The 22,971-nt window shown below is 37.7% G+C and overlaps 2 protein-coding genes and 1 long non-coding RNA gene across 3 annotated transcripts; 1 reads left to right on the forward strand and 2 right to left on the reverse strand.

The window, feature by feature from the left end:
* Positions 1–1,084: 1,084 nt before the first annotated feature.
* On the reverse strand, positions 1,085–18,612 carry commd5 (COMM domain containing 5). Its single transcript, XM_082177672.1, has 7 exons — positions 18,433–18,612; positions 6,506–6,660; positions 4,425–4,453; positions 4,234–4,284; positions 4,075–4,164; positions 1,997–2,072; positions 1,085–1,514 (listed from the first exon to the last, which is right to left on the reverse strand). Exons 1-7 carry the CDS (start codon positions 18,539–18,541, stop codon positions 1,413–1,415), a joined length of 612 nt encoding a protein of 203 aa, XP_082033798.1. The 5' UTR covers positions 18,542–18,612; the 3' UTR covers positions 1,085–1,412.
* LOC309504530 lies at positions 6,667–15,234 on the forward strand. The gene is made up of 2 exons (XR_014208108.1): positions 6,667–9,649; positions 14,144–15,234. It is a non-coding gene; the product is annotated as an uncharacterized lncRNA (long non-coding RNA).
* On the reverse strand, positions 8,411–14,119 carry LOC309504505 (uncharacterized protein). Its single transcript, XM_082177649.1, has 2 exons — positions 13,839–14,119; positions 8,411–13,093 (listed from the first exon to the last, which is right to left on the reverse strand). Exon 2 carries the CDS (start codon positions 13,085–13,087, stop codon positions 10,319–10,321), a length of 2,769 nt encoding a protein of 922 aa, XP_082033775.1. The 5' UTR covers positions 13,088–13,093; positions 13,839–14,119; the 3' UTR covers positions 8,411–10,318.
* Positions 18,613–22,971: the final 4,359 nt, after the last annotated feature.

The following is a 22,971-nucleotide window of genomic DNA, read 5'->3' on the forward strand; positions in this document are numbered from 1 at the left end:
ACGGCTCGTGACCCGATCATCTCTACTAGCTAATAGTAAATAAACACGAATGAACACTGTTGAAAGATACAGTACAACTTACCGAAATGTATATTCCTCATACATGATATCGACCAATCAATCAAACAAACAAAGGGGTCAATAAATCAGCTGGAGAACAATTAGGTCACATAACATTTACCTCAGGAAAGCCATGACCATACTATAACACGTTAGTTGGCTAGAAAAAAAGAGCTATGAGTATTTTGCTAAATATGTGTACTGTATTACATATTTATTATATTTTTACTTATATCATTAAATAAAGTTGTTATTATAATAAAAAAACGCATTATATTTAATTTGAGTTATTTTTAACCTTAAATAATACTGCCAGCTGATAGGGCTCTCTGTGTGTTTACAGCATTAGGTGAGTTGTTTTTTTCTTGAGAAAAATTAACGCCTATCTTGTGTACCTAATATTTATCCAAATGAGTCAATATTATATCAAATCACAAGAATTTAATTTAATTGAAATAATAAAAAAAAGCTTATCTTACCAGAAATTGTACCATGTAAACATGTTGTCACTAAACCTAATAAAATTCAGTTTATGTGTTTTGACAATCACAATACACTTATTGTGATGCAATTTCAACAAAAAAAAAAAAAAAATCTCACTCCAAGGTAAACTCAAACGTTGGCAGCTATGGTGACGTCTAAAGGCTCATATCTGACGCCTGACTACTATGGGATTTTGGCCAGATGGCTGGCGAGCGTATACATGCTAGTTCACCTCTCAGTTTGCTTAACGATCACCAAAAAGTGCACAAATCACACCTCATACACACACACACACACGCTGAACACGGACACACACACACACACTGAACACGGACACACACACACGGACACACACACACTGAACACGGACACACACTCTCACACACACACACACTCACACACACACACACACACACACACACACACACACACACACACACACACACACACACACACACACACACACACACACACACACACACACACACACACACACTCACTCACACTCACACACACACACACACTGAATCTAACGCAGATCTGGAGACAGAGATGTCTTTATTTTTACAGATCAACAGAATGTGTTAAACTGTGTTTCTTGTCCAAACACTGACAAACAAGAATCAGTTTAACACAATTAAGCTTTGCTGACCAAGTACAAAATATAACTCACACAAACTGTTCATAAAAATACAAAATATTACATACATTTTACCAAATATTAGAAAAGACTAGACGGATTTTCATCAAGTGTTTTTCTCACTGCAGACATTCACCAGTATTATCCTTTACACACGGACACGTTAAACAAAACATCGGATCTCGTGTCTTGCAATAGCATACTTTAATTATTTGATCTGAATGATCGATCAGTCTTGTATTTTGAGAATACTTCTCTTCTCTATATCATTCATCTCCTTTAAAATTAGAGAAACGTTGTACCGTAGTTCCTGGAACTTGACAACTGGAACCTAGAAAAGAGAGAGAGAAAATAAATCACACACACACACACAAAAAGTTTTCTACAGAGAAAAATCACCTGAAATGAGAACGCTTGGAATAACGCACACAATTATTTTACACTATATTAAAGCATCTCATATGATTGTATTCATAATTCCAGGTGTTCTGAGTTCAGCTGATGCTTTTGGAAGATCTTAAATGGAAGAACTGTTTATTTATGGCCAACAAACGTATTCATGATGATCCAGTAAAACACCTGTTTTGAGATATTATAAGAGCCATATTTGTATACTTTAAATGTTCTGTTCTGTATTTTTTGGAGGAAAGTACAGTATACTGAAAATAAGCAGACCTAATAAAGTCGACTCTTTCTGTTACTCATCAGAAAATATGAAAATAAAAATGAAGCTGTTAAGGTGTGAGCTTCTATTTTTGATGCATTAGTAAATCTCAGATAAATGAATAATGCAATAATAATAATGATAAAGACCTGGAAGCGATGCACGTGTCCATCGGAGAGCTTGATCTGCATGAGGATTGAGGGCTGAAGAGCTCGAGCCAGAGAACTGAAACACACACACATCAGTATCAATCATATCTGCTTCTGTTCACATTAAACACATTATTATTATACATTTTATTTATAGGCACCTTTCATGGCACTCAAGGACACCTTACAAAATCCATAAAAGCAATTTAACCAGACATTAAACAATAAAACCAGTACAGCAACAAACATTAAATCACATTAAAGCCTGCCTGAACAGATACGCTTTAAGACGAGATTTAAAGACCGAAAGACTAGAATTGTTGCGAACATTGAACATTGCCGCATAACCGTGCAGAAGCCGATCTTAAAATGCAGGAAGGAGTATATGAACAAGATCTAGAAGATATGAGGAAGCCAAGTGCTTAATAACTTAAAAGTAAACATTTTAAATTTACATGGAATTTAACTGGGAGCCAATGCAAATTTAGTAAAGCAGGAGAAATATGTTCAGAAATGGAGGTTTTGGTAATGAATTGAGTTGCGGCATTCTGTCCCAACTGTAATGTATGAAGAGGTTTGGAAGGAAGCGTTACAACAGTCGATTCGTGATGTGACAAGAGCTCAAGCGTAGCAGTGCTCTCGAGTGAACGGACACGACACAGACCATTTATATTCCTAATATGAAGAATACAGAACGGGTGACACTGTTAACATGAGCTTCACAACACTGAGTTCTGTCAAGAATAACACCCGAACCTTTAACCTGATTAGAGGAACAGAGCAATTATCTATTACCACAGAAGAAATATTTGACTTAGTTATTGTATTTTTTTAACCAACGAGAAGAATTTCTGTTTTACTACTATTCAATTTGAGAAAATTACTTGAAAACCAATTTTTTAATCCACTTAAGCACTCTCCAAGAGCAGAAGAGGGAAACTGAAGACGGATACAGTTGGGTGTCGTCAGCATGACAATGAAAATGAATATCATATTTCCTAAAGATGATGTCAATTGGTAAAAGATAAATAAACAAAAGAGGTCCCAAAACAGAACCCTGGGGAACACCAGTGACAACACAGGTGGGTTTCGATTAGACTGAACGTGGTCTGTGAGATAGGAGTGAAACCAGCTTAAAGCCACACCAGTAATGCCAGTAGACTCCAGTCGGCTCAAGAGTACAGAATGTGAACTGGTATCAAATGCCATGCAACACGCACTGACTTATGCAAACGCTGCACAATACATCTAAATAAATACATACAATCATGATAATAATTATAGCTAACACAAATAATTGTGAAAAGTGTTATAAGTCCTGTTGTATTTGTGTTCAGGGTTCCCACTCTTCTCTATTCTATTGAAGAACCTGGTAAGAAAGAATAATCAAATACATAAAGTTCAAAAATGTATTTGCTGTATCTGGAATTATTTCTAGAAAATATTCACATCATTAAAATTGCACTGTAATGTCACTCTTTACATGGTCGTGTTCTGGCCTTGGCTGAGCGTCGGGTCGAACCACACAGGTCGTGTACGTGACCATTCAGCACAGTTACAGGCATCTACAGGTTTATTCGCCCGGAGTTACTCTTTACGCTCGGTTTCTCTATCAGGTGTAGAGGTCAGGCTTCTCAACCGAGGTAACGTTAACCCTGTCTGATCCTCCGTCAGTGAGTGAGTGTGTACGGGTTAGCCAGTCTGGCTCCGTCCATTAAAATGAACTTTCTTAAATAACAATCGCGGTCCTGGACAGTGAGTGACCTTACACATTAAGATCAAATCGGATTTTCTCCAGTCATTGTTAAAAAAAAACAAGCCAACAAAACTTGCTAACTAGCGTTCTGCCTACACCTAAGCTCACACAAAACATCACTGTGTTTACTAACTGACAAGGGGTCCATAGAAGGACAGGTGGGAAGTCTGGGAACCCAGAGTTATGAAGAATATGGCTTCCGGTCCACTAAAGAAAGCTTTAGCTAAACTCTAATTGTAAAAGGACAGTAATTGCTTTAAATGCAGTTTTTTCAGACATTTCAGTTCTTCATGTGTATATGAAATGATCATTACTACTGTACCTGGTTGAAATGGCAACATCAACTCTCCATTTAAACTCCTCTATCTTGGCCAGACTCGGCTCTTGATGTCGAACACTCACTGAGGTTAGCCTGGAGGAGAAGAACTGGTTATTCAAGAACCAGGATAATACAGTCAGTCAATGTATGTTTAGCTCTGACCTGTTTCCAAAGACCACACTGGACACGTCTGAGAGGAACTCTTCAGAAATCCTGTGATTAACAGATAAATACAGCTGCTCACATCACTTCAAACGTATCAGATACATACGAAAAAAGGAAAAAAATATTACTTTTTATTTGAATTTTACTAGCATAAAATAATTAATCTTACTGTACAAGACATCTCTTACCGAAGAGCTCTGAGATCATCATTGAAAACCTGAAACAAAGAAATTCAATTTCATTTTGATTAAATTGATGCGTTGAAATATCAATTTTCATATTCACACAGTGCATCATGATCACAACACAAGTCTGTAATTGCAGTAATTCAGCAGTTCTACACACTATAATAGAAAAATGTAAACCATTTTAACACAATTCTACTTTCAGGGATATTTCACCACTAGAAAGATGAATGTGTATTTAAATTGGGTCATTTATGTAGTAGAAATGTGAAATTATTTTAGAAGTTGGTGCCTTCTAGACTGAGAAAAGCCAGAAAATGTATTTTTGGCTCATGTGGATGAAAGACAACAACTCCCAGAATGCACTTGCTTCGCTGCCCGACGAGGCCACTCCCAAGCCACGCCTACCGGTTACAGAGGGCAGTATCGGGAGAATACCTAACCCTAACTAGGCTACTAGTCGACTCGAGACTGAAAATACGCCGTTTTATCGTGCGCTCCCCCTATGGGCGGGTTGAAGACATGTGGAACGAGCTCCTCCTACTGGCTGGAGTCTCTCGCCTCTAGACAAAAAAGCCTCAGAAAAGAAAGATACTAGAAAAGGCAGTATCTCCACAACGGTGTTCCTTTCTAGAAAGAAATGATATCTGCGAGGATTTCCAGTCAGGATTTAGACCGTATCATAGTACTGAGACTGCTCTCATCAGAGTCACAAATGATTTCTGGGTAGACAGGGGATCATTCATTCACAGATTCAATGATTTTTGGCAAATTCAATTTGATTCAATTTGAGATGATTCACAATAAAATTCAATGCGATTCGAAAAGTTCGGGAGGAGCAGGTTCAGATAATTAACCAAATTATGCACAGCTGGAGATTAATCAGTAATCAACTCAATGACAGAGTATAAATTCACAGCAGACCTATCTCTGTTCATTGAAAGTTTGTCAGCATCCCTCCTCCACCCCATCTCCTCACTTCCAGTTCCGTCTACACTTACCAACTGGGGGGAGTACTCTGGGCCTAACTCCGAGCTCGGAGCCCTCCCCCCGGACAGCACGCCAAATACGCATAAACTTATTGTACTAATTATATGTAGATGTGAACTTGTGAAACCTTATTAAAGTGTTCCAGGTTCATTAAACACACAATCCTTCAAATCAAGAGACTAGAATATCATGCACTTCCCAACTCGATTTGCTCCTATCATCCGATCGTAGTTGTATCTCCCTATTAGTGTTACTCGATCTTAGTGCTGCATTTGACACTATCGACCACAACATTCTTTTAAATAGACTTGATGTCTTATCGATCACAAGTTCAGTATGGCGTACCACAAGGCTCAGTACTAGGACCGCTGCTGTTCACTCTGCACATGCTACCCTTAGGAGATATCATTAGGAAACATGGCATTAGCTTTCACTGTTATGCTGATCATACTCAGCTCTATATTTCTTTGCGCCCCGAAGAAACTTACCAATTAAAAAAATTAACAAGTCAAAAATTGGATGCCTCGTAATTTCCTACTACTTAACTCAGAAAAAACAGAGATTCTAATAATTGGACAAAAAACGTCCTCATGTAATAACCTAGAATACTGTCTAACACTTGATGGCTGCTCTGTTAAGTCCTCATCGTCGGTTAGTAACCTGGGTGTGTGTGTGTGTGTGTGTGTGTGTGTGTGTGTGTGTGTGTGTGTGTGTGTGTGTGTGTGTGTGTGCTCTTTGATACCAATCTTTCATTTGAAAGTCACGTGTCTAGTATCTGTAAAACCGCATTCTTCCATCTTAAAAATATATCTTAATAGACAGATACACACTTATGATGGATAGATGCACTTTTATCATGGATAGATGCACTTTTACATAACTCTGATTGTATTCGTCTGATTATTTTCATTTTTGGGTGAACTATCCCTTTAAGTATCGGTTTCCAGAATTGGAATCGATTTTCCATTCCCTATAAAGCACTGTGGGTTTGCTGTAGCAGCGTCAGTGAAGACAAACACTCCAATGAACACAGTAAAGGCACACACACACAGTAAAGACACACACACACACACACACAAGGAGAGGTTACAAACCTCGTGTCTGAGTGCAGGCCTACGCAGAGCCTCCTTCAGGAGAGCGTATAGTCCTGCCATCACACGGTTCAGGCTCTCCTCTGAGATGAGTCCACTCTCTGAGATCCTCTGAACACACTCACAGCAGTCCTGGCCCTCCATGGCCTTCACCACCGCTGGAACACAGGAGAACACAGGTAAACACAGGAGAACACAGGTAAACCACACAGGAGAACACAGGTAAACCACACTGGAGAACACAGGAGAACACAGGAGAACACAGGGGAACCAGGTGTGGAACCAGCAGAACATGGCAGAGAAACAGAAGTATAGGATAGAGCTAAACCGTAAATAAAGAGTTCCTGACACTCTAATTCCTGCTCAGCACCGCATGAGACTAGAGCTTTAAATTAGGTTTTTGTATATTTGTGTTATTATTAGACTAATTAATTTAAATAATTGCAACTGAATCTGAATTTAAAAAAATAAACTAAACACGCTTTTAATTAAAGTAACACAGTAAAACTACTTTAATACTCAGAGTAGAGGTCTATTCCAGCTCGAGCGCACGCATGTAAAGCTTGCAGGAACACTCTGGCAAAAGAAACGATTATGAATGCGTTGGAAAAAAGCGAGGAGACATTTGGATTGTTTATTAATAAACCAGTGTTTTCTGAGTCGGTGTCGCTGCACAGATGAAGTTGATGATGAAGACTCTGATATCTTCAGTGAACACACCTATAGAGAGAAACACACCTTTCATACGCAGTACAGAAGCAGAGAACTTGTTTTCAGTTTGTTTAAAAGGAGACATTTCAAACTATGCAAGTATACGCTGAGTTTCGGTTAAACATGCACGATATTGGTATCGTGGGCACTTCACAATACCGTATATAGTTCATCATAACATCGTAATACATCATACACCAGCTATATTGCTGAATCTACCCGAGTTTTCATATCAACAGAAAAATATCCCAGGACAATAACCTAGCATCTCTTGAGACTCCCTTGCCTCACGAGACAGGGGTAGCTGCAGCTTGGAGTAATAGGCGTGGCAAGAGGTTTCTCATTGGTCAAAGGAGTTTCCTCCTGGCAACTGCGTTGGCCAATCAGCAGTAACCATAGTTATACTTCATTTCCTTAAGACGGAAAGATGATGGCGGTGGTAATTCATGTATGCGATATAATTTGTTGTTCTCTTTGCTTTACATCTTTCAGCTTTGGTAATTATTTAATTGTTGACAGACACGTTACAGTGAGACGAATTAATGACTGCATTTGCATCGAAGACATCAGAGTCGGCGATTCATATCGATGTCCGTTCTGTGCTCTCAGTGTTTTTAGACCTTGTGAATATCACAAGATACAAAGTCATTTGCAAAGCCACAGACTTCGCCATGAACGTAAGTATGAGTTCAGTTGTGATATGCATGCCTGTTACCTTACAGATAACTTCTTAAGGTTATAGATAATAACGTGAACGGTGATGTTACGTATCATAATTGGAAACTTATGACAAACATGTTTTGCTTTATATATGAATTTTCCTATTTTAAATTGTGTTTGATGTTCATGATTCTTATAGATTTGATCATCTTTGACTGCCACTTTGACTGCCACATGAACAAGTTAAGCTAATATATTAAATTAATTATTTTGCCTTAAAAAAAAAAAAATTTAATCTTATAAGTATCGTTGACTGGAAGTCAGTCAATCCGGATGTGAGGGAGGAGTATAGGGTGGAGTTTAAGCTCACCAGATGTGATGCCTGTGGATTCCTCTACAAAAACACCACTGGATATTGCGGCAGTGGAAAGAAGAGGGTCTTCACTGCGTTCTGTTCAGATAGAGAGTTTGATGGCTTCTGTTCTATGGACCGCTACTATAATCAGTGAATCAGTGAAGGAATGAGTTTTGACTTAGAACCATGGGCGTCGGAACCATTGTATATGGGTGGGACAAGACCCACCCACTTTTTAAGACCAATGATATTGGACCCACTTACTTTTACCGTCTCTGATTCAGCGCATTTGTCTTTTCATAGCGCCGTCAGTCAAATCCATTCCACTTGAGGAATTCCCTAATAAATTAAACTCCATTTCCGCTGAATAGCTACATTATATTTCTCAACGAGCCGCAACTGACGAAAGTAACCGCCCGTTGTGCCCTTCCAGTCAAATATTGCGTTGCAAACACATCAATAACAACTTTAAGTTGTCATTGCTGGCCAATGACCATGGTATTAGCGGGATAATCCACGGATAGCTGTGCATTTAATGCACGGCGTGGAGGCAAAGAACCACCCGACGTGAAGTGGAGTTTAGTTTACTTGTTTTAATTAAAAGGCACCAGAATACATGAAATGGTATTTAACAGTTACTCCAGTAAACATTTTTCTGGGGGAGGACCCACCCACTTTTTTTTTTCTTCGACGCCCATGCTTAGAACACAAGCCTTTGATGACAAATTCAATTGACGTTTCAAAAATTACAACTAAATAACAGTTTTTTGGATAAAATGGTGTTTGTTTTGCTTAATGTCAAATGTCACTTAAAAGAAGTTTATTAAACCGTTTTTACTTCATTTTATAATTATATGGTGAGTGTTTGATCAAACACGTATGTATGCCTTTATACAGCAAAAACATTAGGGCTGTACTCAACCAAAGAAAATCTTGGTCGACTGAAGTCCTGAAATTTTCGACTAAAATCGACAAAAAATGACGGTAGGAAAAAAAAAAAGTTAAATTAATTAGATGCACACTGTGCGCAGTACTTGGTAGTCTTGTTGTCCGCCTAAATGAATTATAAATAAACAAACAACTAGTAGGCTATTTGCAGTATATTAAATCGTTTTTGACCTAATTATTTTGCACTGAAATGAGTCTGACACTCGAGTCTGTCGGCTCTGACAGCGTTGCATCACGTGCACCTGCGCAATAGCTTATGATTTCCGAAAATAGTACTATGTTGTCAACTAGTGATATCATCACAAGAACTGTTGAGGAATATGCAACATAATTTAGACAATTATTTTTGTCATATGTTATAATAATAAGTTATAACTGTCAGACACTATCATTTCACCGTGCATGTCCTCGCACCGAGCGAGGCTGAACATGAGCTCAGCTTCGCAGCTGAGACACCAATAGACTATTAATAGGTATGATGACAAAATTTTCAAACACCCCTAAGATCAAAATGGATCACATGACTAGACAGATCTGAAAATTCCCTTTTCACTGACACCTGGATTGTGAGAATCAGTTGAGGATTGATAAAGTTATGATATTTATAATATCGGGATTAGATTAAAATATTATACATTAATTACAATAGAAGGCATGTGACCGAAAATGCTTATTATTCACATGTTTTTGCTTGTAACTTCCACATTTTATCAGATATTTGAATGAAATTTTAACAGAAGGTAGAATTTTGTTAGCTCTTTCAAATGAAATCATGAACATTTACTGTTTTAGTTGGAATGGGCATCAGACCCATGGCAATGCACTGAAAACAATTCTAATCAATAAGCGTTCATTCATATCCATAAACATTTATTTTCAGAATACAAGCGAAGACAACTTTACACACCACTATTAATTGTGAATTCATATTTATACATTCTGAAATTGCAAATATACATTCATATTCATTATTTTTTTCATACTAAAAATGAATGATTGGTACAACAAATATACAGGCTATCCGTATCTGTGTGATTGTGCTGGTTGACTCTTTTCGCTTTCCATACTAACAATAAATGATTGCTACAACAAATATACAGGCTATCAGTATCTGTGCTAGTTGATCACTGGTTATTGACAGGCTATTGTACAACCAAGTCATCCAAGATGACATCTGCTGCCATCGCATAGATGGACACATCAGTGTCATGTGCATCGCATTCATACCCCTCCCCACTCATGGCCCAATAGCCAACAGTGTATGTTTTTTTTTTTACATGGAAAGTTTCAATTTTCCCATTGAAAATTACTCTGTTGCCACCCAAATCCCACGCATGACATATAAATGCCCCCACCCCTCTGCCACCCAACAACTCCTTGATCAAGCTAATTTTTTCTTCTGGGAGTTCTGGAAATGCTTCCTCGATCTTGTCTGCACCTAATTCTTCAATCTTTTTCTCTAACACTTTCCGGTCTTGTTCACTTCTCTTCCTTTCTTTTGTGGCTTGACGTTTGTGCAATTCCTCCTGTAGCTCTCCTTGCTTCTTCCTCCTCTTTCGTCTTTGTATTACCCCCAGCCTCACTGCTTTCCTGATGACCAGCTCTTGTTTTTCCTTGTCTAAACTGTCCAAATAGTCCACAGTGTTGTTTTTCCGTGCTCTCATTTTACAGGACAAGTAGCAGATGGTGGCATTTGGAGCTTTCTTCTTCAACGCACTAAACATCCCCATCAGCTCTTCAGCATCCATGTTATGTGATCTTGCTGAGGTTGTCTCTTGTTTTAGTTTCTCCGTCACTGTCCATGTATCAACAAAGTATTTTTGATACTGCCTTTCAAGTACTAAAATGACCGCTCTCAGACAGCTTTCCATCATTTGAGTGAACATGGCTGTGTCTTTTGGTGGTTGTTGCAATTTCTCAAGGATTTTGTCTGAAGCATTCAGCTGATTTCCAAAGAGGTCTGTTGTGCGAGTCAGGAGTTCAGCAGGTGAGTGTAGTTGATCTTTCAGGTTCTGCACAGTCTCTTTGATAATTTCAATACATCTAATGTAATCAGTTTGGTCATCTGCACCAGTGTAGAATTTGGTCATCCAGGGTCCAGTCAGTAATTTCCCAAGCAAACCCAGAACTTGCATTTCAACCTGACCAGCTGTAGAGTCGAAGTCTTCCAGTATGCTAGCACGCAGGCCTCCACAGGATGTTCCTCCACAGAGATATGACTTTAGTGCAGCGTGATGACTTGAGAATATCCCACATATATGGAAAAGAATGTGCAGTCGATTACCTCTGTAGCGTGGTATGAGGCCAAGAGGGAGATTGTTGTGATTTAGAAAGATCTTAAAGCCACGAGGGTCACCCTTGCCATCCATGTACCTCATTTTATTCATCTGAACCACAATATTGGCCCCAATGCAGTCTTTCCCCTTGATTTTCCCAGTAATCCCCATGGATTTCTCGATCTCCTTCAGAGCACTCTTTGTCTTTGAAGCGATTGTTTCCAGAGGATGAAGGTTGCAATTCAGCTCATTCAGGGCCTTGTTCCAAGACGCACAGACTAAGCGAATGGCCGCATGATTGGCAGTACAGCGGTCAGTGAGTGTGTTTGATATATTCCCTATCATTTTTTGAAGAATGTTTTCGTAGTCTGCCTCAAAAAAATGACAGTAGACATTTGCAAGGTTACTGATGGAGTCACAAATATGGATCTGGTAATCCTCAGCAGAGCCTCCTGGAAGTTCATCTACAGCAACAACATAACAGTTCTCTTTGGTGGTGAAATGTTTGCTGTTCAAGTGGATTCCCTCTTGTGTGGTTGCATCAAAACCCAGGGTAGAGTGTGTGTTCGCTAAAAGTGCTTCAGCAGTCTGGAGGTCACTTATTGCCCCCAATTCTCTGGTCATGGCTTCCACAGTAGCCCTTTTTGGCACATCACTTAAACTAATGGTGAAGCGCAGCCCAAACTTTTTAATCAAATTGTGGATGTTGGCAGTGGGCACCTGATTGGATATTGCGTCAAACACCATCAATCGCATTTCATTTGAGTATGACTTCGCGTCTGTTTTTGTAAGCTTTTTTCCACTTTCCAAATCCTGGATTTTTTCTCCTAAAAGAAGGTTTTCAACCTGAAGATCATGAATCTCACTGTTCATTGAATTAATTCTTTCTTTGAACTCGCAGCATCTTTGTTCATCAACAGAATTTGATTTGACCTCTCGCCTCATGTGTGTAAGGGATTTCTTCAGGCGCATATGACTTCTTGCTTTCACTTTGTATTGTTTTTTAAATTTAGCAATGGTTTCAGCCTCATGCGATTTTAACAGATTTTTCAAGTCGGATATTTGCTTTTCTTTCCTTTTCAGTTTCTGATTAAGTATTCTTATTGCTCCCTTCTTTTTCTGCTGTGCTATGAGTGTCTTAATTGCCAGGTACTTGCTTCTCTGCATCTGCAGATGTTTCTGCCTCATGTTTTTCAGAGCCTCCTTATATCTGGCACAAGAAGGACAATTGGCTCTAGCAACCTGTCTTGTCTTCAAAGGACTAAGCTTTGGAACTTGGTGTTCATCAGGAGACTTTGCGCGGGGAACTGTGGTGGTAGTGGAGATTCCCGAAAATCTTTGGCTACATATCCCTTCAAACTGACTGAATTCTCGGTCATTAGTTAGCTTTCTGTATTTTGTTAAAGTTTTTTCAATGAGTAGTTTCACTTTATTTTTTGCCTGCTCTTCAGTCATTTCTGGTATGCATCTTATTATTTCTCTTGCAGTTGCAGCTCTGCTTGATTCTGCTGTGACGTAAAGAAATAGAATGTGTCCATTTTGGATCAAATGAGGAGATGGTAGATCACTGTACTTGTCCAGGAGGTGCTGTCTGGCTAGACCTGGCTGTGTATTTGGCCCCTTTCTTCTTTTCATAATTAGCTGTAAAGACATAACATCAAATATTAGTCTACATTGGACATTGGAAATTGGACAAAAATGGACTAATCAACATGGCTTATGTGTTGAAGAATACTTTGAATAAAATAGTAAATGAAATTGATACAGACAACATGCAAGCATAACTTTTTGATCACATGATTAATAATTTATTTCCAACTGAACTTGGAAGTACTGAGAATCAATATTTACTTATCTTGGAAATTTCAAGAAGAAAATGCCTGATAATTAAATGTTCAAATTAAGGAGATTAAATAAAATGAAATTTTAAATTGAAAAATTAAATGTTCATTTAATAATAAGTTGTATTATGTTCTACTTTTGAAGAATCATCAACACGTATGAGTGAGGGGTAGGACAAAAATGCTTAAAAGTTTGTTAGCATATTAATTTAGACAGAGTTACAGGTATGTAATGTAATTCGAAGTGATGTAAACTTAAAACTATTACTAATATGTCAGGAAAACCATGAGATACATAATAAACTACATAGCATCAGTAATCATTTCAAGGAAAACATGGTGAGAATGAGTTAAAATCGAGACAATGTTTTTGTTTAAATTTTTAGAATGACGCCTGCAGTGCATCTGACAGGACGTTCGCTAATCTACCCACCACAAATGTGACTACCAAATTTCCGCGATTTAGTTAAATACATTCTCCACCATGGATTTCGATGAAATTTCGTCAGTACCAAGATAAAAGGTATATATTCATGTCCACCTACCTTTCATTCATGTCCAAAGCATAGATGAAGTCTGCCGACCGGTTGAAAGTCACTCAAATCTTCCGAGAGTTGTGTTGAACTGAAAATACCTCAGGGATGAAAGCTTTAAGTGTTTAACGCTTCCCGGGGTTGTACATGACGTAGTTACTGTCGTATTCAGGCAAAACATACTCCCACCAGGCGGCGAGGAGTGGATATTGCATGACACACATATTAACAGTACCACGCAGTTTGGAACAAATTATTGAGACAGAATGTTCGCCGCGCGCGGTTGCTATGTCAACATACCTACTATTAACTTAAAGCTTTTACTCTTAATAAACACAAAAGGCACGTCCACTTTAATAAAAAAATAATATTTATTAAACAAACCAGATCAAGAGCAGAAACGAAATAAAGTGCATAACTGAAAAATAAAGCATCCTAGGCTCAAAGCTAACACAACCAACAGCACAGCGCAATTGCGCATTAGGCTCCAAATAAAAAAAAAAAAAGTTAGGTTATCACACTAAAACATTGAAATATACTAATTCTGATATGTTCATATAGCCTACTCAAAACAGACAGGGCAAGCTAACGCAGACAAGTGAGCTTACCACTTTTAGATGATATGTCATGTTTGTCGTCGAGCTGTGGAAAACTGTTGCTTGTAAACTTTGCATTCGACCTTTTTCCTGTTATCAATTTTAACAAAATACTGCCACACTGTCGATTTCTTTGTTGTTGACATGTTAGAAGAGGACTGACTATTAAACGCTCTCACAATTAAATAAATAATATTCAGCATCAAACCTTCTATAGTTATCGCTCTCTCTTGGGTTGGGCTAATCCAAAAAAGGTGAAAACAAGGGGGGTGTTCTGAAGACAGACTGTTACAGTGAAACAAGGGTACTCTGAAAACACCCCCATTAGCAGTTAGTGCTTTCCACCTGATGAAATGAGCGCGCCTCAGCACAGCAAAACTGATGAAATGAACGCGGCAAAAAATTGACCAATCAGAATTTTGGTCGAACCAGAACGTATCGACCAATTAATCGACTGGGACAGTACAGCCCTAAAAAACATTTGCTGTACCATTATTATAAAAGCAACATTACTTTTAGTTTGTATGTACTTTAAATTAAAGTACAAAACTAGTATGACTTTAATAGTGTCAGGAGACATTTTTATCTTTAAAATAATAATTTAATTTGTTTTTTAATTATTTATTTTATTTTATTATTTAGTTCAAATACAGGCATTTCAACTATAATGCAATAAAAAAACAAGATGAATACGAGGCATTGTAAATACAGCTCAAAACGTGTAAACCAGAGAATAACAATAACAACTGAAGTATAAAATGAACATAATACAAATAAATACAAAAATAAGAGTTTATAATATCAAGGCAGTTTATAGATATTTTTAAAAACATTTTGTTTTGTGATCTCATGTTTGAAAGTATACTGTGAGATCAGTGTTATAAAGGGTAATATAGGAGGGTTTCTTTTGAGTTATTTTTGTCTTATGAATTTAAAACTTTGCCAAAATAATTTAATTATATAATTTTGTTTTTCAGAAAAATATGGGTTTTGGAAACAAAGTAAAATATCATGAGGTTCTAAATTAAGACAAATTTGTTTGTCATATCTATTTTAAAGTCAGTCCAAAAAGAAATAGATAAAGGGCAATACAAAAATAAATGTTCAATATCTTCAAGTGATGTGTTACAAAAAGTGCATTTATCAAACAGTATGAATGTTTTTTAATGATTGATCCTAAAAAAGTCGCGGTGGTGATGACGTCATGTAACCCGCGCCATACAGAAGGTTTCGAAGGTAACGCACTTTTGAATGTATTCTCAATATCATTATTGCTATTTTTACAGTAAATGAAATGTATTTGGTCTTGTATAATTATTTGTTGGCCAATAGTGATTAAGTTTATGGCTCGCTTTTATGTGGATCACGAAGCTTTCGCGTCCAATTGTAAAGACCTTACGGCACGCCCCATTCCTTTCCGACCTTATGGCACACCCATGGCTCCAGCCTGCAGTTACCTCCATAGACATAATAAATACATAGACACCCTATTGGCCGCTGGATCGTACGTCCACGGCGCCGCCATACTGCGGAGGGCATCTTTCCCATACCTCTCATAACGAGAATTGAGAAAAATGCCTCTTTCGTGCTGCTTGGGGCTTTACAGATCGCCACACAACTGAAAACAGATCTCAGGGAATTACCTTTCACAAGCAAAACTGAAAATTTGTTTCTGGTTGCATTTCATTTACTATTTTTATTTTCAGAGGAGAAAGGCCGCGAAATTTAAAAATACTACTGTTATTGTGTCACGAAATGTAGTTTTAAGAGTTTTTCAGTCGACAATGTAGTTGTTTAAAGCTCAAATCTGTGGTTTATTTATAAAGATAGCGCCTATTTAAAGATGTTATCTGAGGGTTTGGGAGTTGTGAGATCCAGCGCTCACCGGGCGCTCAGCGCTCATGTGCCCCGCCGAGAACAGCCTTACCTCGGCTAGTGCTTCTGATGGTCGCCGCTGGATCTGAGGTCTTTAGTCTAGTGGTTAAACATGAGAATAATTCGTCTTGTGTAGGCTATCTCTAACGGGCGATCTTTGGTCTCATTAATCAGATCGTTTTGGCTGAGGGCAAAGTGAAGTTTCATAACTTTATATATTTAGGCTGTTTAACTTTAACGTTGTAGCCTGCTGTGTGTTTGACTGGATCGTTTACTTTATTTCTTGACTTGTATAGCTTCTTATACCTTTTAAAAACTGAAATTTAACAATAAGAGACAGGGTTGCGTCATTTTATTTTATATAGCCTACCGTATGGAAGAATATTTTAAAATATATAAATTTACATTATTTATTATTGTTATTATAATAATATACCACTTGCGCTTATCCATCTATTATAGTTATGCTGTTAAATTATTGTACTATTCATAGTAGGCTAACTATTTAACTTATTATTTTTTATTGTCTATATTCTGTAATTGATATTTCATATTCTATTGCTATTATTACAGTATTATACATAAACTATATGCTATTATCAATATATTATTATTATTATATTATAGTACTTATGATATTATATAATTATACTTTTCATTACTATTTTATTTGCTGTATACTGTTTGTTTATTTTATTGACTAAACTATTTACTATTAGCCTACTTCTCACTTTATCTTATATTTATATTTACTATTTGCATTGCACTGTAGTTGTACCATATCATATGTATTACCATAAAGGATCCATCAGTTATCTTTGTTATTGCTAAAATCGGGTCAATGACAGAATATGCTTTTTCCACAATAAGAAAACTTTATTCAATTTCACGAGTTCACATCTACATATAATTAGTACAATAAGTTTATGCGTATTTGGCGTGCTGTCCGGGGGGAGGGCTCCGAGCTCGGAGTTAGGCCTGAACCCAGAGTACTCCCCCCAGTTGGTAAGTGTAGATGGAACTGGAAGTGAGGAGATGGGGTGGAGGAGGGATGCTGACAAACTTTCAATGAACAAAGATAGGTCTGCTGTGAATTTATACTCTGTCATTGAGTTGATTACTGATTAATCTCCAGCTGTGCATAATTTGGTTAATTATCTGAACCTGCTCCTCCCGAACTTTGTTAATAAAACATCATTTAATGTGAAAATTAAATTATATCTCAGTATGGGGGTGTTCACAATTCTTATCCAAGAATAAAAAGCCAAATACATGACAAGCCTGAGCTTTGGCCATTCCTTATTAAAAAAATATTTTATAAGTCTAACTATCGAGATTTTAAATAACTAGAGATGGAACTTTTGTGTACACCACATACAAACCACTGAAATCGGTTGATAAATGTACTGTATTTGTACAAATTTGGATAAATGTACTGTATTTGTACTGTACAAATGTACTTGCATTTGATTACAGCGCTGTCTTGTCCTCCGCAAAATGGCGGACGCGTTGACGTATCGCAGCAACGTTCCAAAGCGGCCAATAGGGCGTCTATGTATTTATTATGTCTATGGTTACCTCTACTTGTGCCTCACAGCATAGTTAATGATATGCGGAAGCCCCGCCCCCGTCGTGATCTGATTGGTTACAAGGAGTTTGTGACGTCAGAAACACCAGCGATTTCGAAGCGTGTTTTTGAGACTGTCTTTGGTTCACTGCAGTTTTAAGGAGGAAATACTCAGCAATGCTGTCGACTTATGAATTTACACATGGTTTGTCTTATAAAGCAGATTAAAAACACCACAGAGACACATAAACTACATTAAAAACATTAAAGTGATGATTTTCACCACAGGGTGACTTTAAACATAAATACTGCTGCCAAAACACCTACGGTTGTGCTGGATTCACAATGTGTGTGTGTGTGTGTGTGTGTGTGTGTGTGTGTGTGTAACAATGTTTTTCAATTCACCTTGTCATTCGGTTTACAAGATCGCGGATGTTTATATCTTTCAGTGTTTGTGAACGCGCTGCTCGTCACGTGAGCGGATCGTCATACTGAGATCACGAGGGGGTTAATCGGGCAGTTTCCGAAAGATTCGCGTTTATAATGAAGAGCTGGTAATGAAACTGACCTCCGAGTATCTGTGTGAAAGTGTCTCTGTGGAGATTCTTCAGGTGTTTACACAGCAGCTCCACCTCAGCAGGAACTCTGCCCCCGAATAAGCTCACGGACTCGCTCATCTTCAGCACAGACACCGATGAGGAGAGAGACTGATCTCTGACAGATCCCGAGCTAGCTCTCCTTCCCCTCTCTCTTCTTCCTCATGTTTACTGGCGATCCACTCTTTAGCAGCATTATCGCCACCTACTGTACTGGAATAATGAAACTCGCATGGGTTTAAGCTTAACATCTGTTAGCACACACACACACACACACACACACACACACACACACACACACACACACACACACACACACACACACACACACTCACCCTCATAGAGCTCCATGTCCAGCTCTGTCCACTCTCAGATTATTCTATAGACCTGAGTCATATATGTAATTAGTGTTCTGTAGCTGTCTGTCCATTAAACCTTTTCCTAAAATATTCTCATTCTTCATTCTGTCCTTCCCTTTCTTAAAGGGATAGTTCACTTTGAAATAAAATGTTGGTATGTTTTAGCTTACCTCAAGCGCATCCAAGATGTAGGTGTCTTTTTTTCCGCAGTAGTTTCAATTTTTATATTTTTAGGTCAAACCGTTCTTGTCTGTCAGTCATATAATGCAGGTCTATGGTCACTGTCTCAAAGAGCATGCACAGAGTCCAAATTAAAACAATTCCCCGTCGTCCAAATTAAACAATTCCCCATCGTAAGTACACATTGATGGCCCAAGACACGAAACGAGCGGTTTGTGTGAGAAAACGAACAGTATTTATATCGTTTTTACCTCTTATACACAGCCATGTCCAAGTGATCTGAGGGCGCTCGCGCATCCTGGTGTGTGACGTGTACGCAGACTGGTGCATAGATATACACACTAGATGTCGCCTTAAAGACATTCGTTCCAATGAACTGCCGTAGACAAGGCGACATCTAGTGTGTATATCTATGCACCAGTCTGTGTACACGTCACACACCAGGATGCGCGAGCGCCCTCAGATCACTTGGACATGGCTGTGTATAAGAGGTAAAAACTATATAAATACTGTTCGTTTTCTCACACAAACCGCTCGTTTCGTGTCTTGGGCCATCAATGTGTACTTACGATGGGGAATTGTTTAATTTGGACGATGTGGAATTGTTTTAATTTGGACTCTGTGCATGCTCTTTGAGACAGTGACCATAGACCTGCATTATATGACTGACAGACAAGAACGGTTTGACCTAAAAATATAAAAATTGAAACTACTGCGGAAAAAAAGACACCTACATCTTGGATGCCCTTGAGGTAAGCTAAAACATACCAACATTTTATTTCAAAGTGAACTATCCCTTTAAAGTAAACACATAAGCGCATGACACACATTTTCAGACACACCACACACATCCTATAATCAATTTTAATGTTAACCCATTATTGCCAGTGTTGAATTTAACCCTGTGTGTGCCAGTCTTGATCAGCGATACTTCTATATTAATCCTCCTACTGTCTGAGAAACTATAACACCATCTCTGTGTTACTGTCATATCTAGTCTGACACTTTTTTCACATCGATTAGAAGATGCTATAATTTATGTAAAGTTAATAGTTTCTAGTAACAGTGGAAAGAAGGTGCCGTGTGTATATTTTGTCACCCACATTCATTCACAGATACAGGCCATTATCATCAAATAATCACTCATAGCTGGACATAAACTAACATCTGAGTGTAATAGCTTCAAAAAGGTCTAAATAATTTATTTATTTTTTAAACGTGTACTAACAAAGACATTTTTCCACCTCTGTTTTAGATAGTTATATTCAGTGATTCCTAATTTCGATTCCAATGAGGTAAAAAAAAAAAAAGTGCATCATTCACATTTAGCCTTATTGCAGAACATGTAATTAGGCTATATCTTTTTTTCATTTGTTATCGTCATGCATTGGCGGGGACTTGATATGTTGAGTTTTTTATTTTTTATTTTTTTTTAGGGGTTAGGAAATATAAGATATTCTTCACCCTGCCTCCTTTTCATCATGGTTTTATAAATTATATATATGAGGATGATGAAGTAAGTTTTGGTGGAAAATATCCATGAATTAAATAAACATAATCAATCAAAAAAAAAAAAATCTGAATATCATGAACAGAAATCAACAGGCTAAAGAACACTTACACGAGGAGCGTTTGCCTGTGGTTTAAACACACCATAGAAGAACAACTAGCATAACTAATATACACTTCAAGCTTTATTAAAGACAAGCAAACACTCATAAAAACAAATAGACACAACTGAACAAAGATACGACTGAAATAAACAGTTTTAAGATTTTCAAGTATTCAGGTTCAGAAACTGTAATCAAATGTAAAATAACACTGCAGTTTATAAATAAAATATACATTACAAATATAGTTACAAAAGTGATTCAGTGAATAACATGTGAATTTTCTCTTTGTCTTGTGTTGTTTGACTCGTGTTATTATAGAGACGGCAGCAGGAATATATAATAAAACAGTGGACGTTGAGCTATAAGCATGTCCCAGCCGGGTCCGTCACTTACTGGGGTCCGCGGTTTATCTCTGGCTCTTTACTTCAGAGGGAAAAACTGAACATTAGCATCAGTCTGAGGCATCACTGTATATGAGTGTGTCACAGGGTAACTCAAACACTGCCCTCGGGAGGCAATACTAACGGGTAATCCCAAACAGAAGAGATCTCCTTAAACATCAGTCCAGAAAGATATACAGCCAAGAGTCCACAATCCACAAAAAGGAAACAAACAACATAGAGTCCAAGTACAAAAAAAAGAAAGGAAGGAAAACCCCTTGAGATTGACAGCGCTTAGACCAACACCAGGCCTGAGCGAGAACAGAAAGAAGGCAGTGGGGCCTTAAATAGGGTTTGTCTTTAGGAGTGATTCAACACCGGTGAGGGCATTACAACCGTTTCACAAAGGAGAATTAATCTGGCTGAAATAACACCATCTAGTGTGGGGACAAAGCTCGCATGTAAAATATAAACCTGCAGAAATAACAAATCTACAGAGGTTGTGATATTAATGTTGTACACTAGAGGGAGCCACAGAATCTTTTAAGCCTAATGTGGCTTTTTTTCCTTTCAGTTTCAATGGAAATGCACTGATCTAGTTCATTTGTATAATTATGCTGTACTGACAGTATACTTTTAGTGTAGAAATATGTGAAAGACTTATAGATAATTAAATGTTTTGTAACTTTTATAGATAATACGTATAATACGTACGTAACAGTCGTGTTTCTGCATTCCAGTATTATTAAGTAGGCCTACATTACATTTACATTTAGTCAGTTACAATGTTTTCGGGGGGGACGGGGGGGACGCGTACCCACCAGATTTCGTCATGAGTCATTTTGTACCCACCACTTTTAACTTCCGTCCATATTAATTAGACTTTTGGTTAGATTTTTTTGACCATTTTCAGTGGTTATGAGGAGCAATATGAGAGAGAAATTTGGTAATCATTGTCTGACCCAACAAAAAAACATTATAATATTCATTTTATTTTATTTTTCGTGTTCGCATTTATGAGGGAAAAAACAACGTGTCAGTTCTCGGGTACGGACGTGAGCGCTCTGAAAGCGGCACTAAAAGACTGCTTTAAAACTTTCACAGAGACCTCAAACAGAACAGCTGCCTTTCTTTAAATTGAATTTCGATTTGTATTAATTATCTCTTAATTTTAATCAATGTTTCATGAACCAATTGCCTGGATTTAATAAATAAGAAGTAAATATAGCAGAATCACGACATGGAGGCGCCGGCGAGTGAACTGGAGTTTGTCTCATAAATGAACCGAAACTCAGCGTATAATGCACATTCACATTCACAGCGTTTTTAGACACATTTAGACGCATTCATAATCATTACTTTTACCAGTTCTTTGTGGCAAGCTTTATGCGTGTGGTCGTGCGCTTGAGTGCGGCTATATTACGTAAAAGCTCATTATCCTGTAGGCTATAAGTAATTAAATGAATATATAGGTTTTTTTTTAAATATAAAGATTTGTCCACGAATGACTTAAATGAACAACTAGCCTACTAGTCGACTAGAAAATTTAGTCGGAAGCAGCCCTTATTCCACATATTTTCGATTTCGAACCAGGCAACAGGACATCTGGTGAGCGAGCGACCCTGTGGAATGAACGAGCGGAGCGGAATATTCAGAAATGCGCTCTCCACTCACGAGCTCTGATCGGAACAAACCCGAACCTCACTGTCTGCTGAACTTGCGCAGAAACATCAAAATATAACCAGCGTTTTAAAATGGTTTTTAAAACTAAACACTATTTTAGCACAAATTATGAGTTTATTGGCGATTTTTTTTATAATTATTGACAAAATTAGAATATAGTAAAAGTTTTTTGTTTTTTTTGTTGTTGAATGTTTTGGGTGGGCCTGTAGAAAAGTGGGGCCGTGCCTGAGCTACAGGACATCGTCTTTCAAAACATAACCTGCGCGAAAGAGAGAAAAAAAGTGAATGCGTCATTG

This window comes from Leuciscus leuciscus (assembly GCF_965113295.1).
Source record: "Leuciscus leuciscus genome assembly, chromosome: 8".
NCBI classification, from domain to species: domain Eukaryota; kingdom Metazoa; phylum Chordata; class Actinopteri; order Cypriniformes; family Leuciscidae; genus Leuciscus; species Leuciscus leuciscus.